This window comes from Cariama cristata, unplaced genomic scaffold (genome assembly GCF_000690535.1).
Source record: "Cariama cristata isolate BGI_N322 unplaced genomic scaffold, ASM69053v1 scaffold6629, whole genome shotgun sequence".
NCBI lineage: Eukaryota > Metazoa > Chordata > Aves > Cariamiformes > Cariamidae > Cariama > Cariama cristata.
This window is the reverse complement of record NW_009637307.1, coordinates 5,278-24,653: the sequence shown is the minus strand read 5'-3', so window position 1 is coordinate 24,653 and position 19,376 is coordinate 5,278. Positions and strand designations below refer to the sequence as shown.

Sequence of the window (19,376 nt, the reverse complement as noted above, 5' to 3'; positions counted from 1 at the left end):
CTCGTCAGAAGTGCAGCACAGAGAATTCCAGTCTTTGTGGCTCAAGGGAGAGACTTTCCCATAAGTTACTGCTTTCCTGACCACCTCCTTAGTTCCCGGGTGACACCTTGCTTTGAAGGCACGATGTCACTTTCTCGGAAGATCTCTGTGCTCCACCATCTTCTCTGCATCAGGAGCCTTCAAAGGACAGTGGGCAGCACCGAGCTCGGGTGCTGCGGGTGGCCTGGTGTCCCGCTGCTGAGAGCCAGGGAGGGCTCACGTAGCTGGAGTGGAGAGCACGTGCATTTGAACTGGGTGGGATCTGCGGCGGGAGCCACAGCAGGGCCAGTACGGTGAAAGCCCAGATATCCCTTCTGCAAACGCCCCTTGGTTTCCAGCGTGCTCCATGCAGGTGACGAGTGCCCACAGCTCTCTGGGCAGCATCCCAAGCTGGTCTCTGCTGCCTGGCCGAGCTGTAGGACTGCTCCTTCTCAAGGCTGGTTTGCAGCTCCCCACACAGTACATGTGGTCCTGGCCTCCCAGGCTGGAGCGCGCGTTCCTGCCGAGGCTGCGGAGGAGGATCTGTGTCCCAGCTGTTCCTCACACCCCAGGGAACGATGCCAAAAGCAGTGCAGCTCCTCCCAGCACACCGACCCTGTTTTTAAATGCTCTTTCTGCTCCATCGAACCTGGATTTTCTCCTCTGGGCTCAATGCGCCCGTGTGTGTCCTCCATCTGCAGCTTCACAGAGCTGGACCAGTGAGGAACCAGGCTTCAGGTCCATGATGTTCCTGCACACAGCTTGTGCAAACTGAGCACCAGGACAAGCGGCAGCAATGCTGTCTTTCTTGTTTAACCACCTGCTTCCCCCCTCATCTTCCTTCCCAGCTAAAGGGCAGATTCTACCCCCTTCCCCCAGCCCCCTTTGATAGTCTGCGGTTTACCTTCTTTCCCTTGGCAGCTCCATGGAAATCGGCTTACCTGAGGGGTTCCCCAGCCTCTCCCACTGGCTCTACAATCAAACTGACACCGTGCTCCAGGGCTTAGTGAAACAAGGGGACCCTCAACAGGTCATTGAGTACTCTCTGGCTCTCATCACCATCTTAAATGAGGTAAAGCAGCACTCTCTGCCCAAGCCTTGCAATCACCAGTAATGTTCTTTGGCCAGATGTTATACAGTGATGTAGGAAAATGACTAATGCTACAGTTTTTCGTGTAAATCAGTGTATGTGCATGCTGGGAGCCGGGCTGGAGCTATTTTCGTGCATCAGAAAGAGTAACAAGTTCCAGACACACAGTGACCAGAGAAAGCAGAGGGGCTGCAAAATAAAACAGCCCTAGGGGTCTTAGAGAAGGCAGTGGCCTGGGTATCTCTCATGCAGCCTGCTTTTATGCCCTCATATTCAGATAGTTTTTCCTTTTTACTGCCAACCTCAAGTCTAAACACTGAATTTAGAAACGGAAATCTTAGCCCAAATTCCCTCACCTCCTTGTCGATTCCTCTAAGCAAGCCACCCTGCTTCAACTCAGCAGGGCTGGAAACCCCCTGTAGCTGCACAGATGATGCTCTGGGTGCTAAGGAGGCCTCCTTGTTCTGACTGCTGAGCTACTGCAGCCAGAAGGATCTTCTGCCTGCATGCAGGGCTCTTAATCCAGAGTTCAGGAGCTTCATCCTCCTGGCAGCATTCACTTTCACGCCTACCTAAAGCAGGGCCCACTCCCTCTATCTGCGTCTCTGTAGGCAGGGCAGGAATTTCGGTCTATACTCCTGCCTTCCTGCCCGCTAAGAGCCTGCTGCATGTCTGGAAGCCAGGCAGGGGCGATCCCCCTGAGCACTGGCACTGTGCTTACCTGGATAATGACTGCACCTGGGTGTACTACCTAGCTCTCAAGGGCAAGGCTGCTAAGATAATTGCTTGGAGAGTGCCAGTGAAATTGAGGAAGTTCTACTGAAAACCCACCTCGTTAGATCACCCTCTGGGGAGAAGCAGAGTGTGGGGAGGAGGTGACTTCAGCACAGTTCGGCATCCTCTGAAACAGCCTGATACAGTTCCTCGCTCTGACTGCTTTTGTCCCCCGCAGTACGAGCGGTCCATGCTTCTGGAACCTGAGACTGGGAATGAATTTGAACTCCGGACTTGGACTCGCAACAATATCACAGAAACCCTGAACTTGCTGAAGGTGAACACAGTTGATGATATCCAGCAGATCTCAGCCGCCTTGGCGCAGTGCACGGTAAGTTCCCCATCACTGCCTCCGGCCTCCTGCTCTTCCAGGGGCAGCCTAGATCCTCTTCAATTCTTCTTGTGCTTCCCTGTCTCTCTCTCCGACCCAAGGAGGACAGGTACCACTTTTTTACATCGTTAGGGTTTCTGTGGTGATGTCCTAACTCTTGTCAGCTCTGCCCCTCGCCGCACCACCGATGTAGCAGGCATTGGTAAGATGATGTATTCATGTGCTGGAAGACAGCACCAAAGAAGTCTGTGCTTCTTCTCAGGTACCAGCCGTGGTGTGGCAGCTTGCTAGCAAGTAGGTTCCTTCACTTGCAGATGGAGACTGTAGGAGAGGCCTCACCAGAGTGGAGAAGCACTGGAATAAATTGTTGGGGGAGTTGCAGAATCTCCGAGGACAGGCTGGGCTCCCATCAGGAGTAACACAAGTAGAGCCAGCCCTGGCCTGAGCCAGGGGACAGTGCCAAGGACTGACGCTCCTTCCAGCCCTATTTCTCCCATACAAGATTAGAAGCGCTGTGTTCCCCAGCCAGCTCGCAGTTTCAGCTCCCCAGTGTTGGGGCTGCTGCCTGGTGGGTTTAGGAGTGGCTTTATGTGTTTTGTCAGATGGGCAAAGGGAAGAGAGCCCAGTTATATAATGTGCTTGGGGTTTGGTGGTCAGCCAGTAGGCCCTGGCATGCTCTTCCTCCCCATCCTCCCAAATCTTTGCTTTCGGGACTGGAGTCGGGTACCCTGGCCTTGGCTGCACATCGCCTCCCCAGCCAGGTCAGCAGCCTCGCTCAGCGGGAGCAGGCTGTCGCTGAAATGATGGACGGACTACTGCATCCCACCCACGGAGGGCCTGTTCTGCTGCTCCTTTCTCTGCTTCAGAGTCTGTAAACCTCAAAAATCACTTCTTTCTGTTCATCTTTGTTCAGGGATTTGGGGTTCGGCACATCCCATTCCCATGCTGGATTGTTTTTTTTCTGTCTCTCCCACGTGCTCTTGCCTTGCGACTTGATCTCTCTGTGGAAGCTTAGGTCTAGAAATAGAGTTTTTGTTCCACGGGAAAAGCTGACGTTCCAGGATTAGTTTGTGCTCTGGATTGGAATGAAAAGCTTAGAAAAACAGTAATCTAGAATTTCACAAGTGGTTGAGACTGGCGTGGAGTTCACACATTTCCTTTCCTGTAGAAGTGTCAATCGGTGCTGATACTTTCTTGATTTTACCTACAGGGGAGAGGGAAAATCAGAATTAATTTCTCCTGGAGGGGAAAAAAAAGAATCTCCATCTTCTTAGTCGATTCTCCTTCCTAAGTAGTAACCCCCCCGGGTGGTTCCTCCCCATAACCCTTTTTCTTCCACACCTCCCTGGTACCTGACTGTGCCTGATGGACTCTGATTTACCCAGTACGTCCTCGCTTCTCATAGCTTACAAATAATAGCAGAAAAGGGGGAGTTCTAGACCTGCAGATGCTGTTTTGATTCTTCACCAAAACATATGGTGAATCACGTCTGAATCCTATGATGATTATAAGAAAAAAGATGAATAAGAGCTAGGAACGGGGTTGTGGTAACAGCTTCCATGTGTTGCCTCGGTCCCTCCCATCCAGCCCTCAAGAGCGCGGGGAGCTCCAGGCCATGGCTGGAACATTCTGTTTCTTGGACACATCTGGGAGCAGAGGGAAGGACATCCATCATGCCTGAGTGGCAGGATCCCTCCCACAGCTTTCAGGAGTATTTGGACACCGAAATGGATTCGGTTAGGGCTAAGTCTTCCTTCCATTGAAGATAGCGGAGTGGATGGAGGAATCCTATCCAGCTCCTTTTGGTTGATTTCTGTAGGAATCATGTGTGGCCCCAAAGGGATGCTCATGAGATGCAATAGCAGGAGACGTGCTTGGTCCTTCTTGCAAGTGAACTCCAGGGAACATGAATATGCTACCCTTCGTTGCTCTTTCCAACCCTAAAGCATCCTCCATCCAACTCCGGGATCCTCCCAACTGCCTGCCTGTACGCTGGCAGATTGTAACGTGAGGGGAGGTGGATGGAAGAGCCTTGGAGGCATCAACAACTTCTTGGGATCTCTCAGTGTGAGCAGAGCAGCCGTGGTCTCTGCAGTCACCTCCCTGGGGCAGGAAGGAGCAGGGCTGACTTTCAGAGTGCAAATGCTGTTTGAACAAATGTGCTCGGGTCCTCGCAGGCCTGAACCAGCTGAACTTGCCCACAGCTGCCTTTGTCTTTCCCTGGGGGTGGTCCTGCTGCATCAGGCTGCATTTCCCTTCGCAGGTGGTCAGCAAGGAACTGGTTTGCAAGTCATGCCTGACAAGGACCTTGAGCAAGCTGGAGACCATGATGACCATTCTACAAGGGGAAACGACCCAGGGCACTGTGACGCCGACTGGCATCGCCGACAACATCCTCAACATCACAGGTCAGTGTTGTTGTTTGACGGTTGAGCAGGCACCACGGAAGGCACAGGTCTCCCTTCGCAGGGCACTGGGGGAAGCTTTGCAGGCTTTCTCCTGTGCCTGTGGGGGTTTGGCCTTTTCACGCTGTTGGGAAAATTGCATCTGACATTTGGAGTGTGGCACCCCAGTGCTTTCTTGTCCCTGCACTTTTCCCAGAGTCATCCTGGCTTTGGCAGCTGTCTCTGCGGACATTTAAATATGACAATTGTTAGTAAGCTCACTAATAAGCCAGAGAATTCTCTTTTTAGTAAACAATGAGTAACAGCTATGGCTTCCAGATGCTTGCCTTCCTGCTTGCAATCCGAGGAGGCTGCCAAACTTCCCAGGCACCTGTGAACACTGTGTGGAGATTCCCACCTGGTTACCCTGGGAGGAACCAGAGACACCTTCTTTGCACTCTTTGTTTATGCGTTTCTGAAGGTTCTCCACTTCATAGTGCAGAAACGTAGTAACATATGTTTGCTTTATCCATTCCTTCCCTGTTTCCCAATCTGCCTTTCTAGTCACTATACAGGAGGGAAAAAAAGCCTGTTGTGATTAAGTGTTCACCAGCAAACTTTGTAGATCAGCTGAGAGACTGCAGGACTTGCTGACAGCTCTGTTTTTAGCTCAGGGCTACTGAACACTTCCAGTGCGGAAGGTCGTGTGTGCCGTGTAGAGTTACAGTGAGAAGACAGCAAGGAAAGACTTGTCTGTTTTGGGAAGGTGTCAAATGTTATCTAGACTGTAGCGGTTATCTCCGTTATTTACCACTTCCACTGTTTGCACCTTTATTTCTCTCCTGGCAGGTGACCTGATTCATCTTGTCAATACAGTTTCACAAGAATCCAAGCCCCAGGAACTGCTTGGTGATTCCCACAATTTGCTGCTAGCTCCCAAAGCCTACAACCTGTCTTCCAGCCTGATGCGCATCCTCATGAAATCTCGAGTGCTGAATGAAGAGCCCCTTGAGTTGATGGGAGGAGAAATTAAGGCCACAGGCAAGCGGTCTGATCCCTTTAACTTGCTTTGCTACGAAAACACACCAAACTGCCAGTTCTCCATCCCCCAGGCATTCAACACCACCCTTTCCAACCTGACGGATGTCATTCAAGTCATGTTCCAAGTGGACTCCAATCCTTTCCCTTTTGGTTACATCAGCAACTACACCGTGTCCACAAAGGTCGCCTCCATGGAGTTTCAGACACACAACGGGGTGCAGATCCCCATTGGGAGCCTGGACTCAGAGAAAGCCATCACCGTGATGGTGTCAAACAACACAGATGCTGACAATCTCTCTGCTGGCACTGAAGTCATCGAGGCAAGAACATCTGTGAACCTCATTGTGACTATGGAGAGCAACAACAGAGAAGCAGGACTGCACTTCCAGCTCACTTACAGAGTCCTGAATGGTAGCGCAGACAGATCCAACTCTTTATGCTCTTGGCTATTTCTTCCCATGGGAGAGGAGGGCTGGCTGTGGCAGCAGAGGAGAGCTGTGTCTAGAGATAACTGGTGTGGGAGGGGGTGTCAGGTGTAGCCAGCAAGTTCCACACTGCATGGCTGAGGTTCTGGCTGTCACCGGCATTATCCAGTCCCCAGTGTAATCCTCGCTTGGGGATTCTGGCCCTGGGAAGCCTTTTGCTTTTCCCAGCCCTTCTGTTGAGCCACATTAGCACTGGAGGGAGTTCGTCCAGTCCCTCTCGGTCAGCTACAGCGGTCTCCAGAGTGTCTTGCTCAGGGGTCGTCTGAACGGCAGTCTGAGAGAGTGCAGTCTGGCAAAGCATCTCTCCTGACTTTCTGCGTTCCTGATACTCCTCCCTGAACGTGCACTGCTGGCAGCAGGCTTGTGTTCGAGCTGTCCCTGGTGATTATAAAGTACTTTCTGTTTGTTTTTTCTCCCCCTCCCCACGCAGATCACTACATTGCAAGTGAGCCTGAGCCATTCATCATGGCTTACCTCCATCACGAGCCAGAGCCCAATGAGCACAACTGCAGTGCCTCCAAGAAAATTGGCCTGGATGCTCTGGCTGGAAGTGACCACAAGCTCTACACCTTCTTCACCTCACCCAGGTAAGAGAAGCCTCCCTTGTAATCCCTGTCACCCCTAGGCTGTCCCGTGGGTGTGTGGGAGGGATGCTCAGGGCCTTGCCATAGTTTATGCCAGGCTGCTTTGCAGGGCTGGTGCTGTTGTAGCCATCCACAGTGCTCCTGTGTCCTTGGAGGAGACAGCTCTCCTGGGCAGGGAGCTGCAAGCTACCATTCCTACCCCCCAGCATTGACACCTCTTCTACCTCGGCACTCCCTCCTTCCCAGGCATCTTCTGCCGCTGGTGCAAAAGCAGCTCAGTGCTCTGTGATTTGCCTTTCTGATCTAGGTGAGGGAGGGTTCCCCTTTTTAGAGCTGTAAATCTCGTTCCCTGTGAGTATGACCCTCACCCAGGGCCTCTCCTGGTGATGATTCTCCCCCCGCTGCCCTTTTCTCTGCTCACTTGCTTGATGCCTGCCGTAGTCTGTTTGGCTGCTGCTCGTCCAGGTGTTCATCTTCTGTGCACCACTGACCCCAGAGCTGCCCATCTTTACCAGGACTCCTTCCCCCAGGGTGACCTTTGCAGATTCAGGGCTTGCTTCGTGCAGCTCATGAAACCATTTCTCGGAGCAAAGCACCGCACGTCAGCCTAGTTCCTCATCTGCAGTGCAGCCTTCCGGAGGGCACCTCTGTCCTCAGAGCTCATCTTCCCAAGGCATGACAGAAGGAGAACGCAGGTTCCCTCGTGGGCTCCCGTCCACCCTGCTTGCCTGCTGCCTGGAGCCTGCCGGGGCTCATTAAATGCCGCTGTTGTGCCGCTGGGGTTTGCGGCAAAGCTCCCGTCTTTGTATCAGAGCAGTCACTCTTGTAACTTCAGTTGCTGACTTGCTGCCTTGCCCGGGAGCGTGTGTGTTTGTGCCTCGTGTTATTTACGAGCCGTTCCTGGGTGTTATCTGAGAAGAAAAGACAAGCGGCTTGGGAATAGGTGGGGCAAGAGTGGAGTTACTGTTGTGTAAGTTGACCCAGCTTCCGTGGCTCTTGGTAACAGGATGCTCAGAGAGGGATTAATCGTCCTTATAAGCAAATCTGCTCCCGGCCGAGAATGACAGAGTTGCTATGGAAGTGTTGTGTGGGTCAGTGGGACTCGGGGAAGGGCAGGTGGGAGAGCTGTGCAAGGCTGCCAGCGCTGAGAAGAGGATGTGCAACGTCGTGCTCCAGGTGCTGAGTTAATACAAGGATAGAGAAGAATTCAGGTGGTCTGTAGAGCCCCAGTTTCTGCATAGCCAAAGGGCGGTGTAAATTACACCACGTTCACTGGGCTTTTCCTCCTCACTGTGTGCTTACCTGTCCCTGCAGCAGGGTGCTTTCCGTGGGCACACATCCATCAGAACGGGATTTGTGTCCCTTCAGCAGGCGGGTTAGTAATGTCTCCATGCTGTCTTTCCCTTCTCCAGAACGGATGATACCATCCAGAAATACTACTTCAACATCACAAACCATTTCAGCTGGTCCCCGGTGGAGGTGACCCTGGGGCTCTACACCTCCCTGTGCCAGTACTTCAGCGAGCAGGAGAAACGGTGGAAGACAGAAGGCATCATCCCGTTGGAAGAGACCAGGCCAGACCAGGCTGTGTGCTTAACCCAGCACCTCACCGCCTTTGGGGCCAGTCTGTTTGTCCCCCCAAACTCGGTCCAGTTCATCTTTCCTGTGAGTAAAACAAAGCAGAGGCTGTGCAGCGTTGCCACACGCGGAGCAGATTGTTGTCACCCAGAGGAAAGCCTCGGGCTCCCCTCGGCCTCACATCCAGGCTGGGTCAGGGCTGACCTGTGCCCAGCTGGCAGAGGCGCGCAAGTACCTGAGAGCCTTGGGGAGCTGCAGATGGGCAGAGCTCATAGGGAGGCTGTGTCCTCTGATAGTGAATCCCGGCTGCTGCTGCTAAAAACAGACCTTTGCAGATGGCTTTATTCCCTATTCTGGACACCTGGCAGCGCGTTCACCTCTTAGTGAGATGCCAAACGCTCCTCCCAGCTGTCACCCAGCACTGCTTTATCCCAGCGAGCTTGCCCGTGCCGGCTGCTCCCTGCATCCCAGGGGCGTTCAGGCTCTTCCCAGCTCGGTGAGTGTGATGTTAAGTGGGAGCAGAGAGCTCTCGGCAGCTGCTGCAGCAGCTTCAGGTGGCTCCCACGGAACCGTCACGCCGTCTGTGCAGGGAGAGGTCTCTCACTGTTTGCATGTGGTATCGTGCCTGTGAACAGTGATGGCAGCCAGGAAGGAGGCAGCATTCTTCCTCGGGACTGGGGCGGGAGGTCCTCCCGGGGAAGGAGAGTGCCTTTCAACAAATTTCTTTTCTTTTAGGCTCCAGGCCCAGGTCTCAACTACATCGTACTGCTGACATGCGCTGTCTGCTTTGTGACCTACTCGGTGGCCGCACTGATCGTGCACAAGTTGGACATGATTGACATTAACCGCGTCGGGGTGATTCCCTTCTGCGGGAAGAATGGGCTGTACAAATACGAGATCCTGGTGAAAACTGGCTGGGGCAGAGGATCAGGTTAGCCCATAGTCTGCTCCTGTGCGTGATTCCTAGGGTGACACCTGTGTAGTTCCCCTGAGATCTCACCTCAGCACGTCTCGCACCAAGTGTTCCCCTGCAGGGCCCAGAGCTGAGCTGGTGTTTGCAGCAGCACCGAGCCCACAGACAGCTCAGGGCTTCCCGCAGTGTTCGCAGTTTTTATTGTGTGATGATGGGGCAGGTCCAGAGCTGTGGAGAAGGGCACACTGCCCCTCTGCTTGCTGTTGGGCTGGGACAAGCAACTGCTGCTGGAAGGAACCACCAGTGTAGAAATACCCCCTGCTTTCCCTGACTGCGCTGTGGTTGCAGGAACAGGCAAGAGGCAGCGATTGTCCCGCACTGCTGACTCTCTCCCACAGAAGCATCCAGGCTTTGTGGGCCCTTTAGACCATTTTGCTGTCCTCCCACATCCATCGCTTTGTTCTGCCATCTGAATCTTTCCCAGTGGCATGAGGGCAGGCAGCTTGGCTTCCTGATCTGGGGCTGGTTTGTAGCTAGAGCTTCCAAAAACATCGTCCTGAACTTGGAAATCTAGGCAGTTGGGATGTGGAAGCTCTAAGCAGGGACGGAGGTGGAGTGCCACCATGTCACTGCCAGAAACATGCTCCCGTTGATCTTAGTGTAACCACTGGTTTCACTGGCAGCGGCTTTCTCCTGAAGCCACCCCAAGGACCATCCAGGTTGTGCAGGTTGACCAAGGATCATCTGGCAACTGGTTTTGGAGAGAAGTCAAAGAAAATTAGTTTTTCAACCCCTTGGTGGAAAAAACATCCAGCATAACCATCTCCTCCCATTAGGGTGTTAGCAAGGCAAGGAATGTCAGATTCAGTCCCCTCCAAAGAGGAAAACCATGAGTGTGCCATGGTCTGTGCCCCAGGCCAGGCTGAGCAGCTGCCCTCCAGGCTGTGTGTAACACCATCCCGGGGTGTGGGATGGCTGTGGAGTACTTTTCTTCCTCCCGAGTCTCCAGGCAGCCCCTCTGAGGGGCCGTTGCATCTGGTACCAGGTCCCTGGCGGGCAGGCAGGGCTGAGGAACAGCTCCACCTTGGGTGGCCTTCCCTAACTGAGCCCTGTTAACTCTGCCAGGTACCACAGCCCACGTGGGGATCGCCCTGTATGGTGTAGACAATAAAAGTGGTCACAGACATCTGGATGGAGAAAACGCCTTCCACCGCAACAGCCTCGATGTGTTTCAGATCGCAACGGAGCGGAGCCTGGGAAGCATCTGGCGCATCCGCATTTGGCACGACAATAAAGGTGAGACGTGAGCGCGTGTGCGGGGCTGAGGCAGCTGTCACACATCCCTGGTCAGAACCAGGCTCTGCTCTGCCTGGTACCTGGGCCAGGAGAGAGGAACCTGGGCCTGCAGTCTGGACTAACCCTGGTGGGAGACCGTGGTGACCCATTGACTTGAGGGAAGGTTGCTGGAGTGGGGGACACAGAGTCTCCATCATGGGGAAGCCTGCAGACTGGTCGGCTGTAATCCCCTACACATACCATGCGATGTGCCGTGCACTGTGACACTGTCTGCAAACGTCTGTCCAGCCTAGGAGGTGACCGGGTTGTGCCAAGCTTGTCTCTTGGGTACCGTGCATTCCCCATTGATGAAGATAGTGTCAACGGGTAACTGCTGCTGGCCCACTGACGGGCTCCTGCGTTGCCCTCTCAGCTTTGCAGGTTCACGTGGGGAATGTCTGCCATGAAACGCATTTCTTCATCTCTTAACTTTTAGGACTCAGCCCCTCTTGGTACCTGCAGCACGTCATAGTCCGGGACCTGCAAAGCAGCAAGAGCTACTTCTTCCTGGTGAATGACTGGCTGTCGGTGGAGAGTGAAGAGAACGACGGCATGGTGGAGAAAGAGGTTTATGCCGCCAGTGAGTGCTCAGCCCCTGGGCCGTGGGGCTGGGATGCCTGAGCAGCATGGCAGCTCTCATTGTGATGAGGAAGGGCCCACAGCAGGCAACTGCAGAGAGACCACAGAGCCTGCACGCTGGCTCTTCCTTGCTGCGTTGATGCCTTACGCAGCCATGTGCTTTTCTGAGTCCGTTGTGCTAGAGGACAAGGCATGGCAAGGACCCAGCTGTGCAGGAGGGACCATAGGGATGTGGTGTGGATACTTCCTTGATCAGTCTGCGAGGAGGGACCGTGGCAGGCCCAGGCGGGTCCCCTCTGCCATGCAGCTGGCCCTGAGAGTCCCTCTCTTTCTGTGTTCAGGTGAGACGGAGCTGAGGAGCTTCTCCCGGATCTTCACAGCAGAGTTGCAGCGAGGTTTTTTTGAGAAGCACATCTGGCTGTCCATGTGGGACCGCCCGCCTCGCAGCCGCTTCACCCGTGTCCAGAGAGCCACCTGCTGCTCCCTCCTCATCTTCCTCTTCCTCTGTGCCAATGCGGTGTGGTACGGCGTGGTGGGGAACGTACACCTCAGGTGCGCTGTGTCCCTTGGTGCTCTGGGCAGTCCCTTACCTCCTCAGGGTCCATACGTAGGGCAGGACAGACCTTACATCGGGTGGGAATAGGTGCCTGCCTTGTGGCCTTCAGGCTGCCCTTTCCTTCCAAAGAATCTGGGGCCAGGATGTGGATGATGGATGACCAAGGACAACCTGATCAGCTTTCCCCCTTACCTGGCTTTGCTGTGTCATCTGTTAGCACACCCCATGCTCATTTCTTTGCACATCTGAAGTGCCGGGTTGTGCCATTTTGTCTCACTCCTTGCTTAGCTGGCAGCCCTGAGTGCTCCTGCTAACACCCATCTCTGATCTCTCTTGATTCTCTCCAGCAACGGGGCCGTTTCCAACCTGATCCCTGTTAATGTGGATACAGTGGCTGTTGGTCTGGTGTCCAGCGTGGTGGTCTACCCTCTCTACCTGGTCATTTTATTTCTCTTCCGGATGGCTCGTGGCAAGGTAATGAGGAAAAGTGGTTGCAGGCTGCCCAGATGGGTGTGATGCCACCAGGTTTGCTCATCCAAGGCTAGATTCAGATTCTGCCTTTTGTGGTACATCACTTCTCTGTCTTAGGAAGTCTCTGCCTCCCTCTTGGGCTGGGAGCAGCCCCTGACCTTAGAGGGACACATCACTGCCTGGATTCTGACAATGCCCAGACAGAGACCAAAAGGGCAGATTTTAAAAGCTGTTTAGGCACTTACTCCCTCTTGATTTTGAAATGTGATAGGTACCCAAATGCCATTTAAAGGTACGACCCTTTGCTGCATTGGCAGGAAGGAGCTTGAGAGATGCTCAGTGGAGCATTGCTAATGAAATGTCTACCCTGGGTACAGATTCAGCTCTCTGAGCAGAGCTGTGGTTAGGCAGCTGTGAAAGGATTAGCTGGGGATTTAATGACTAGTTAGGCACAATTAGCAGCCCCGTTAAGTACTGCAGCCAGCTGCTCAGTGACTGATGAGCAGCAAATGTGTCTGATATTTCTTGTTCCTGTAAGCACTCCCTGCTCTGCAGGAGGTTGCAAACTCATGTGGCTTCCTGGGAACTTGTACCAGGGATAGCCTGGATGGCCCTGGGCTGTGGTACGTGTGGGTCCAAGTCCCCACAGTGCCTGGGAGGCAGTGGAGGACATGCATGTGCCTGTTCTCATCTCCGTGGGCCAGGCCTGGGATCCCCCAGCCCCACCGGCCCAAACGTGGAGCTCCCCAGCAGAGCAGTGAGCGGATGGGATCCGCTGAGCAGCAGGGCTCGGAGCCGCCGTGACGTTGTCACCTCCATCCCTCCCTTTTCTGCTCAAGCCTTCCTGTCTCCTGCAGGTCTCCATCAGCCACACCCTGACTCACTCAGACCAGCAGTCCTTGGAGATCGACAACTACCTGGACTCCTCAATCCTTGACAGCTCCTTCCCGACCTTCCCCGGGCTCCGGGCAGAGGTAATCTCCTTCCCACCCAAAAGCTGGACAGGCTGCCTGGGTTCGTGTGCTCCCCTGCACGGACACAGCGTCCGTCCGCAGTTGTTGGTGCCAGAACTGATGCGCTTGGGTGGCTCTGGCAAATACGGGGGATGGGGGAGAGCCATAGCCCCTGCATCTCTGCCCAGGCCAGGCCCAGGTGCTGAGCATGAGCTGCCTCCACCTGCTGCTCTGTGTGAGTGTGGATCTTCTCAGTGTGGCTGGGCTCTCGGGAGGAGAGCAGGCTCCTGGAGATACCTCCCCAGGGCTAATGGCAGCTCAGGCTCCAGGTTGCCAGTGACCCCTGATGTTAACAACCTGCTGTTTTAGCCAGGTGCAAACCAGTGTCATGTGTTTGAAATGCCTCTGCTTCCTCCACAGGCCTTCTCTGAGCAAACCAAGACAGATCTGTTCTTGGAGGACTCCAAAAGGTAAGTAGGTATCTGGGGCTGGAGCAAGTAGGAGTTCAGTGTGGTTTCCTGCTTTGGTAGACTGGGGTTGTGCTCCCGCAGCCGTTTCCCTTCTAGACAGTCCAACGCACTAGCATGGTTGCTTTTCTCATGCTTCCCATTCCCCACACATACTGATGGCACCCCTTCCTCTGTTTTCCCGCAGCCTCGTGCGGTGGCCCTCCAGTGAGGCCCTGCTCAGCTGGCCAGACCTCCTCAGCGACCCCTCCATCATGGGCAACACCATCCAGAAGCTGAAGAGAGGCCGGGCCAGCCGCCACCTTGGACTCGAAGCCCCGTTGGCAACTGAGGAGGACAGCTTGTCACTTGGCATTCACCAGGGACAGCCTCGATATTTCTCTGCCTCAGGTGAGTGTGGGAGTAGCGTTGCTCTGTGCCAGGGTTTGGATGCCCCAGGGAAGTGCAGGAGGAGCAGTCTGGTCCCCAGGAGCCCTGGCTTGGCTCTGGAGAATGTGCAATAGCAGAGCCTGCCGCCATCACCACTGGCTTCACTTTGAAGGGCAGAGGAGGAAGGTCGTAGTTTCTTAATGGGGATTTCAGTCTGGGAAGGCAGAAATCCTGATGTGGATCAGGCTGAAGTGGGTGGTCACCACACTGCCAGCAGACTGGGAGCAAGAAGAGATGTGTTCCCATGGGATCTGAATGTTGCAAGAAACCAGCACTTCTTCACTGGTTGCAAAGCCACAGTGTGTCTGCGAACCTCTGTAAATGGCTGGAGAAGGAAAAGAACTTGGCCTCTTATACCAGCGGTTTCACACCAGGCTGGGGATAGACAGGAGCTAGAAGACAGGGAGGAGGGGAGGGCTGTCCCATGGAGAAGGACCTCGCCCTGGCCCTCCTCCTCCCCAGTTCTACAAATGTGGCTGAGCCCGAGCGGTGCAGAATTGTCCCCCGGGCTGGTGCTGGGTGCTGTGCTCTTGCCAAGGCTCTTGCACTCTCTCTCCCCAGATGAGGATCTGATCCGGCAGATCCTGGCAGATGGAGCTAGCGGCATCTCCCAGGACCTAGGGCCGTACATGAGGGCTGAAACAGATCTGATCTCAGGCCTGTAAGTATTTGGGGAGCAGAGTCCCTCGCTGAGCCGGTGCCTCCTGTCCTTTGCCCTCCCACCCAGCTCCACAGCAGCCAGCATCATGCCAGCCAGTTCGGCTGCACCCAGCCTCTCTGAGCTCAGCTGCGCTGGGTTTTCAGACCTTGCAAATGCCTGGGACAGCAGTGTCACGAGCCACTATGTTCTTGCTGGCCGTGATTCCTGCAGCCCCCCCAGCCAGGGCTCCAGGAGGGCACTGTCACCCTTCCAGGAGCCACCTGGCATATCCCCTTAAAGCGCCGACTAAGAGGTGTCTCCAGAGCTGTCTCTGTGTGCCCAGAGCACCCTGCTTTGGGACCCTGACCACCACCCAGCTGGGCTGGCAGCTCACCACTGGGTAGCCGGTGCAAAGGGTCAAATCAAGGGACGGGAAAGACTTCCAGCCCTCCTCTGCGAGTTGCAGAACAGAGTCTGTGTACATTGGCACCCTGGGCCTGCTGCTCTAGAAGGAACTGGTTCTAACTGGGCCAGGACTGCTGCACTGATGTTAGTGCTGGAGTTCAGTCCACCTCGGTGCCAGCCTGCTTTCCGCTGAGCCAGCACCGGACTGGCTCACCAGTATCACCCCTTTGCTTTGGCAGGTCCAGCGTGTTCGGGGAGAAGGTGGAGACCGTCATGATGCAGAAGCTGAATGACAAAGGCCAGAGCGTGGCAGCTCCTCCCAGGGAAGTGAGCAGATCAGCCAAGTCGACGTGGACAGGTACCAGGGCTGTGCTGGCAGCGGGGCAGGGAGGCTGGGGGTCTGCAGGAAGAGGGGCCCTCGCACACAGCAGCACTTGGGAGGCACGGGCAGGCAAATAGAAAAGGAGGCTTAGGAAAGGCTGCTCCGCTGCTTGGGATATATTTGCTATTTCCTGCCAGCTTCTTTTGGAGTCTGAATCCCAGCAAGCCCTGGGTCACCACTTGTGCTGTGGCAGTCCCTACCGTGCACTTCCCCAGTTGCTTTGCTCTCCGCATCCCTCTGCAGCCATTGCTCCCTTCATCCATCCAGCGCGAGAGAGTCGGATTCTGTCTGTAACCAGAGGGGAAAGGGAGTCAAATGCCAAGGAAAGTTCAAATCAACAAACAAAGCAGAGAAGAGAAGAGTCGCTTCCTACCGGGTCATGCAACACAACAGCCGGCCAGCTGGGCTTGCACAAGGCAGGAGCAAGCCGTCAGGCCCTGCCAGCTCTGGGAGCGGGGGGATAAGTGCCCGGGTGCCCTGTGCAGAAGCTCAGCATCAGTTCTCTTAGCATGAGCTCTTGGCTTCCTGAGACACAGCCTCCCTGGGGCTGCAGCATGGAAAATTGGACACAGCAGCAATCCTCTTGGACCCATTAAAATCCATCATTTTGTCTTGGTTGATGAATGGTTGTAGTATCTTTATACAGGCATTGATTTGCATGGGTGGGTAAAAGAAGCTGTGCCGAGCGAGCCCTAGGGCAGGGTGGCTTGGCAGTCTGAAGGCAGCCGGAGCAGCAAATCTGTGTGGCTTTTCATGGGTTTGACAGCAGCACCTCCAGCCAGGCTGGGCATGCCCAGTGTCCTGGGGCTCTGAGAGAAAGTAGGGAGCTCATCCCACTACCCAAATCAGGATCCCATCTCCTTCTCGTGCCCACCCTGTTGTCTGCAGACGAGAGCCTGCTCTCTGAGGCTGGCCGTGTTTCAGTGTGCTGTCCGTGTTGCTGCTTAGTGGGAGATGTTTGGGGTAATCCTTCCAAACTCACCTAGGACTGGTGCTGAGCTCTCTGCTGGGATGAGTGGTGTGCCCAGCCCTGCCTGTGCCCATTGGGACCCTTTTGCGGTAACGTTTATGCTTCTTTTCCCTCCTCCTTCCAGTTGCAGACCAAACATTCAGGAAGCGCTTGCTGCCACCCTGGTGCTCCTATCTGGCTCATGGTATCAGTCTCCTCCTCTTCGCCACCTCCACGGGGGTCTCTGTGTGGATTGGGGTGGGCTTTTCCTCCAGTGTTGCCCTCATGTGGCTCATCTCAGGGATATTCAGCTTTCTGGCATCCTTCTTGGTCTGGGAGCCCCTGAAGGTAAGGACAACGAGTACAGAAGCACCTATCTGTACATGCATATGTATTAGCTATAATGAACATCTTGGCCAGATACTGATCAAGTCGTATGGGACACGACGTGGATTGAATGCTCTCTCCCAACTTTGTATCCCTGCAGGAGGGGAGGGCTGTGCACACCAGCAGCAGTAGGAGAGGCAGGGCTGGTAGCAATTGATTTTAGAGGTTGGGCAGCTGCTCCAGAGAGTGCTTGGGAGCTGAGCCCTGCTCACTGCGTGTGCTGAAGGCCCCCAGGAGTGGCGGTTCTGGTGGCACAGCTCTGCAGGCTCACGATGCTGCTGCTCTCCCCAGGTTCTGCTGGAAGCCCTCTATTTCTCGCTGGTTGCCAAGCGCTTGCACCCAGAGGAAGATGATACCTTGGTGGAGCATCCGTTTGTTGAGCATGTTTCTGAGAAGATCAGCAAAGTCCGACCCCCGCAGGGGTTTGCCCTTTTCCAGGCCAAGGAGGAGGCCAGGAAGGTCAAGCTGCTGCACAGGATGCTGAAGGTGAGACATCTCCTGGTGCCTGTGGTGCCGAGGGCAGAGGCAGAGTGCTGGCTCCAGGAGCTGCGGTACATCCTCCCAACCCAGCTGTGATCTCCTGAGCTAGCAAGTGCATGTCTCTAGTTTCTGCCTCAATTTCTTCAGCTGTAAAAGCCTGGCAGTGACTTTCATCTTCTCTGTGAAGCTCTGAGATTTGAGGTGGCTGGAAAGCAGAACCATAAGGGGGTTAATTTGGAGCGGCTGGTGTGTTTGACTCCTTAACTTGGGTGTTGGAGGTTAGGGCAAGGTTGGCAGGGTGGAGTAGACACCAACTTGCACAAGAAAATTCATTAGCTGAGTCTTGTGAAACACGTAACTCCCTGTCTAGGGGCAGAAGTTGCAATCTTTTTGTAGCTCATTCAGTACTAATCCTCCACACTTGTGCTGGGAATACACAGCTGCTTTAATGGAGTCAAGTTATTTTTAACTGAGCGATTTCCCTTAAAGGATGGAAACCCCCATAACTGTCATCTAAGTCGAACCGCCAGTGTATAGGAGCTCGTACAGGGAGGTTGTGCAATGCATGTCAACCGAAACATGTGGGGCCAGGCTGGCCGCTTTGAAGAGGGAATATTGTTATGAGCCTGTGGTCTGGGTTTCATTTAAAGCTGCTTCCCATGCGGAAAAAGAAAGAACAGCATGCTCTGGGTCCTGATCCTGCTGCATGGCCGGCAACAGTCAGTGGAAAGCGCTGATGGGCTGCAGGATTGGGAACCAATCCCCCCGTGCTTGGGTGCAATCCCCTTCTACTCTCTCCTTGCCAGAATTTCCTCATCTACATGATGTTCTTGCTGGTCATCCTGCTCACCAACTACGGAGATGCCTCCCGCAACAGCAGGGCTTTCCTTTTGCAGAGCTCCATCAAGCAGCAGTTGGGCAGCAATGAATTCTTCCTCATCAAGAGGTAACTGCGAAGGCCCTGGGGATGGGGAGCAACAAAACGTTACTTTATATCGGAGAAGCTGTGTGGGGCTGGAGCGAGGAGTTGGGGAGCAGGCTGGGGCTGGCTGTTCGCTCGTGCTCCCCAGTCGCTCCTGTAAGAGTTTCTCCACTCCACGGGGAGCCCTGGTACCTCTGTGGAGCTGGGCACTTGCACGCGAGCGCGGCGTGGCAGTCAGCAGGTCCCTTTTGTGTCCCTGTGGTTCTGCTTCTCCCCTGGAGAACTTGGGGACCTGTGGGGTTGGAGAGCTTTAATGTCTTTGAATTTCAATTATTTCCTCAGTGGGAAAGGACTGTGTGAATTATAGATGTTTATCTTTCTGTATCTGGTCTAAAGGACACAAGTTTGCTCTGTCTCTAAAATTTACAACTGTAAGGTTTAGCCATAAACAGTGTCACGAGAACCAAAAATAACATCTCGTGTAAACAGAGTCCTTCCCTTCCTTGCTGTGCACATACGGTTTAAGTACATTAAATTTTCCCAGCTGAGTTTCCACACGGCTGTGAACCCCAGCAGTCCAGACTGACGTCGGAACGGCTGCCTGGGATTAACAGCGTCTTTGTACCCGTCTCACTGCAGACCCTTTGATTCCTCTGGGCAAATAGACGTGGCTTGTCTGTGCCACACAAAGTCACAGAAACTTTGATTCACCACGGTATGACTCGGGAATGATTCCAGGGAACTCAGTGGAGTTTCTGGGGTGAAAGTGGTGTAAAGAGGGAGAGCAGAGCAGAATCTGGTCCTAAATATCATCTCTTCTCCACCGCACTGCCGCAGACCCACTGCTCTGATCCTCACCCAGGTGCCCAGTGGATTGAGTCACCTTTAGCTCTTGCATGTCAAATAACATTGTCCTGACCCCAGCCCAGCTCCCCAGCTCTTGGTGCGGATGGAAACGCTGCCTCTGCCTGCTGGCCGGGCAGGCGAGCAGCCCCGGTTCTCTCTCCAAAACACAGTCGTCCCCCGGCTGCAGGTGAAGCAGAGCTGGTCGTGGGTGGGAGGTGCAGAGGCTGCCCTGGCAGAGCTGCGCCAGGAGCTCTGCCTTTCACGCCTTTTCCCCATTGCAGGTCAGATCAGTTCTGGGTCTGGATGTCGCAGGTCTTCCTCCCTTACCTCTATAACAACCGGTCGGGTCAGGAGAGCTACAGCACCACGCTGGGGAC

The 19,376-nt window shown here is 54.4% G+C and overlaps 1 protein-coding gene across 1 annotated transcript in view; it reads left to right on the top strand.

Annotated features, from left to right (window-relative positions):
• Nucleotides 1-19,376, top strand: part of PKD1 (polycystic kidney disease 1 (autosomal dominant)) — a gene marked incomplete at both ends in the record, with an annotated part of 52,539 nt that overhangs the window by 27,889 nt on the left and 5,274 nt on the right. Inside the window, 20 exons of the mRNA XM_009708264.1 lie at nucleotides 940-1,090; nucleotides 2,061-2,213; nucleotides 4,477-4,621; nucleotides 5,447-6,049; nucleotides 6,554-6,710; nucleotides 8,120-8,372; nucleotides 9,021-9,216; nucleotides 10,324-10,494; nucleotides 10,970-11,113; nucleotides 11,454-11,664; nucleotides 12,016-12,142; nucleotides 12,997-13,113; nucleotides 13,513-13,562; nucleotides 13,747-13,949; nucleotides 14,550-14,649; nucleotides 15,273-15,391; nucleotides 16,510-16,712; nucleotides 17,043-17,237; nucleotides 18,038-18,177; nucleotides 19,281-19,376. The exon at nucleotides 19,281-19,376 is cut by the window's right edge and continues 54 nt beyond it. Of these exons, the coding sequence (XP_009706566.1) occupies nucleotides 940-1,090; nucleotides 2,061-2,213; nucleotides 4,477-4,621; nucleotides 5,447-6,049; nucleotides 6,554-6,710; nucleotides 8,120-8,372; nucleotides 9,021-9,216; nucleotides 10,324-10,494; nucleotides 10,970-11,113; nucleotides 11,454-11,664; nucleotides 12,016-12,142; nucleotides 12,997-13,113; nucleotides 13,513-13,562; nucleotides 13,747-13,949; nucleotides 14,550-14,649; nucleotides 15,273-15,391; nucleotides 16,510-16,712; nucleotides 17,043-17,237; nucleotides 18,038-18,177; nucleotides 19,281-19,376 (3,534 nt within the window). The remainder of the gene's footprint in view (nucleotides 1-939; nucleotides 1,091-2,060; nucleotides 2,214-4,476; nucleotides 4,622-5,446; nucleotides 6,050-6,553; nucleotides 6,711-8,119; nucleotides 8,373-9,020; nucleotides 9,217-10,323; nucleotides 10,495-10,969; nucleotides 11,114-11,453; nucleotides 11,665-12,015; nucleotides 12,143-12,996; nucleotides 13,114-13,512; nucleotides 13,563-13,746; nucleotides 13,950-14,549; nucleotides 14,650-15,272; nucleotides 15,392-16,509; nucleotides 16,713-17,042; nucleotides 17,238-18,037; nucleotides 18,178-19,280) is intronic.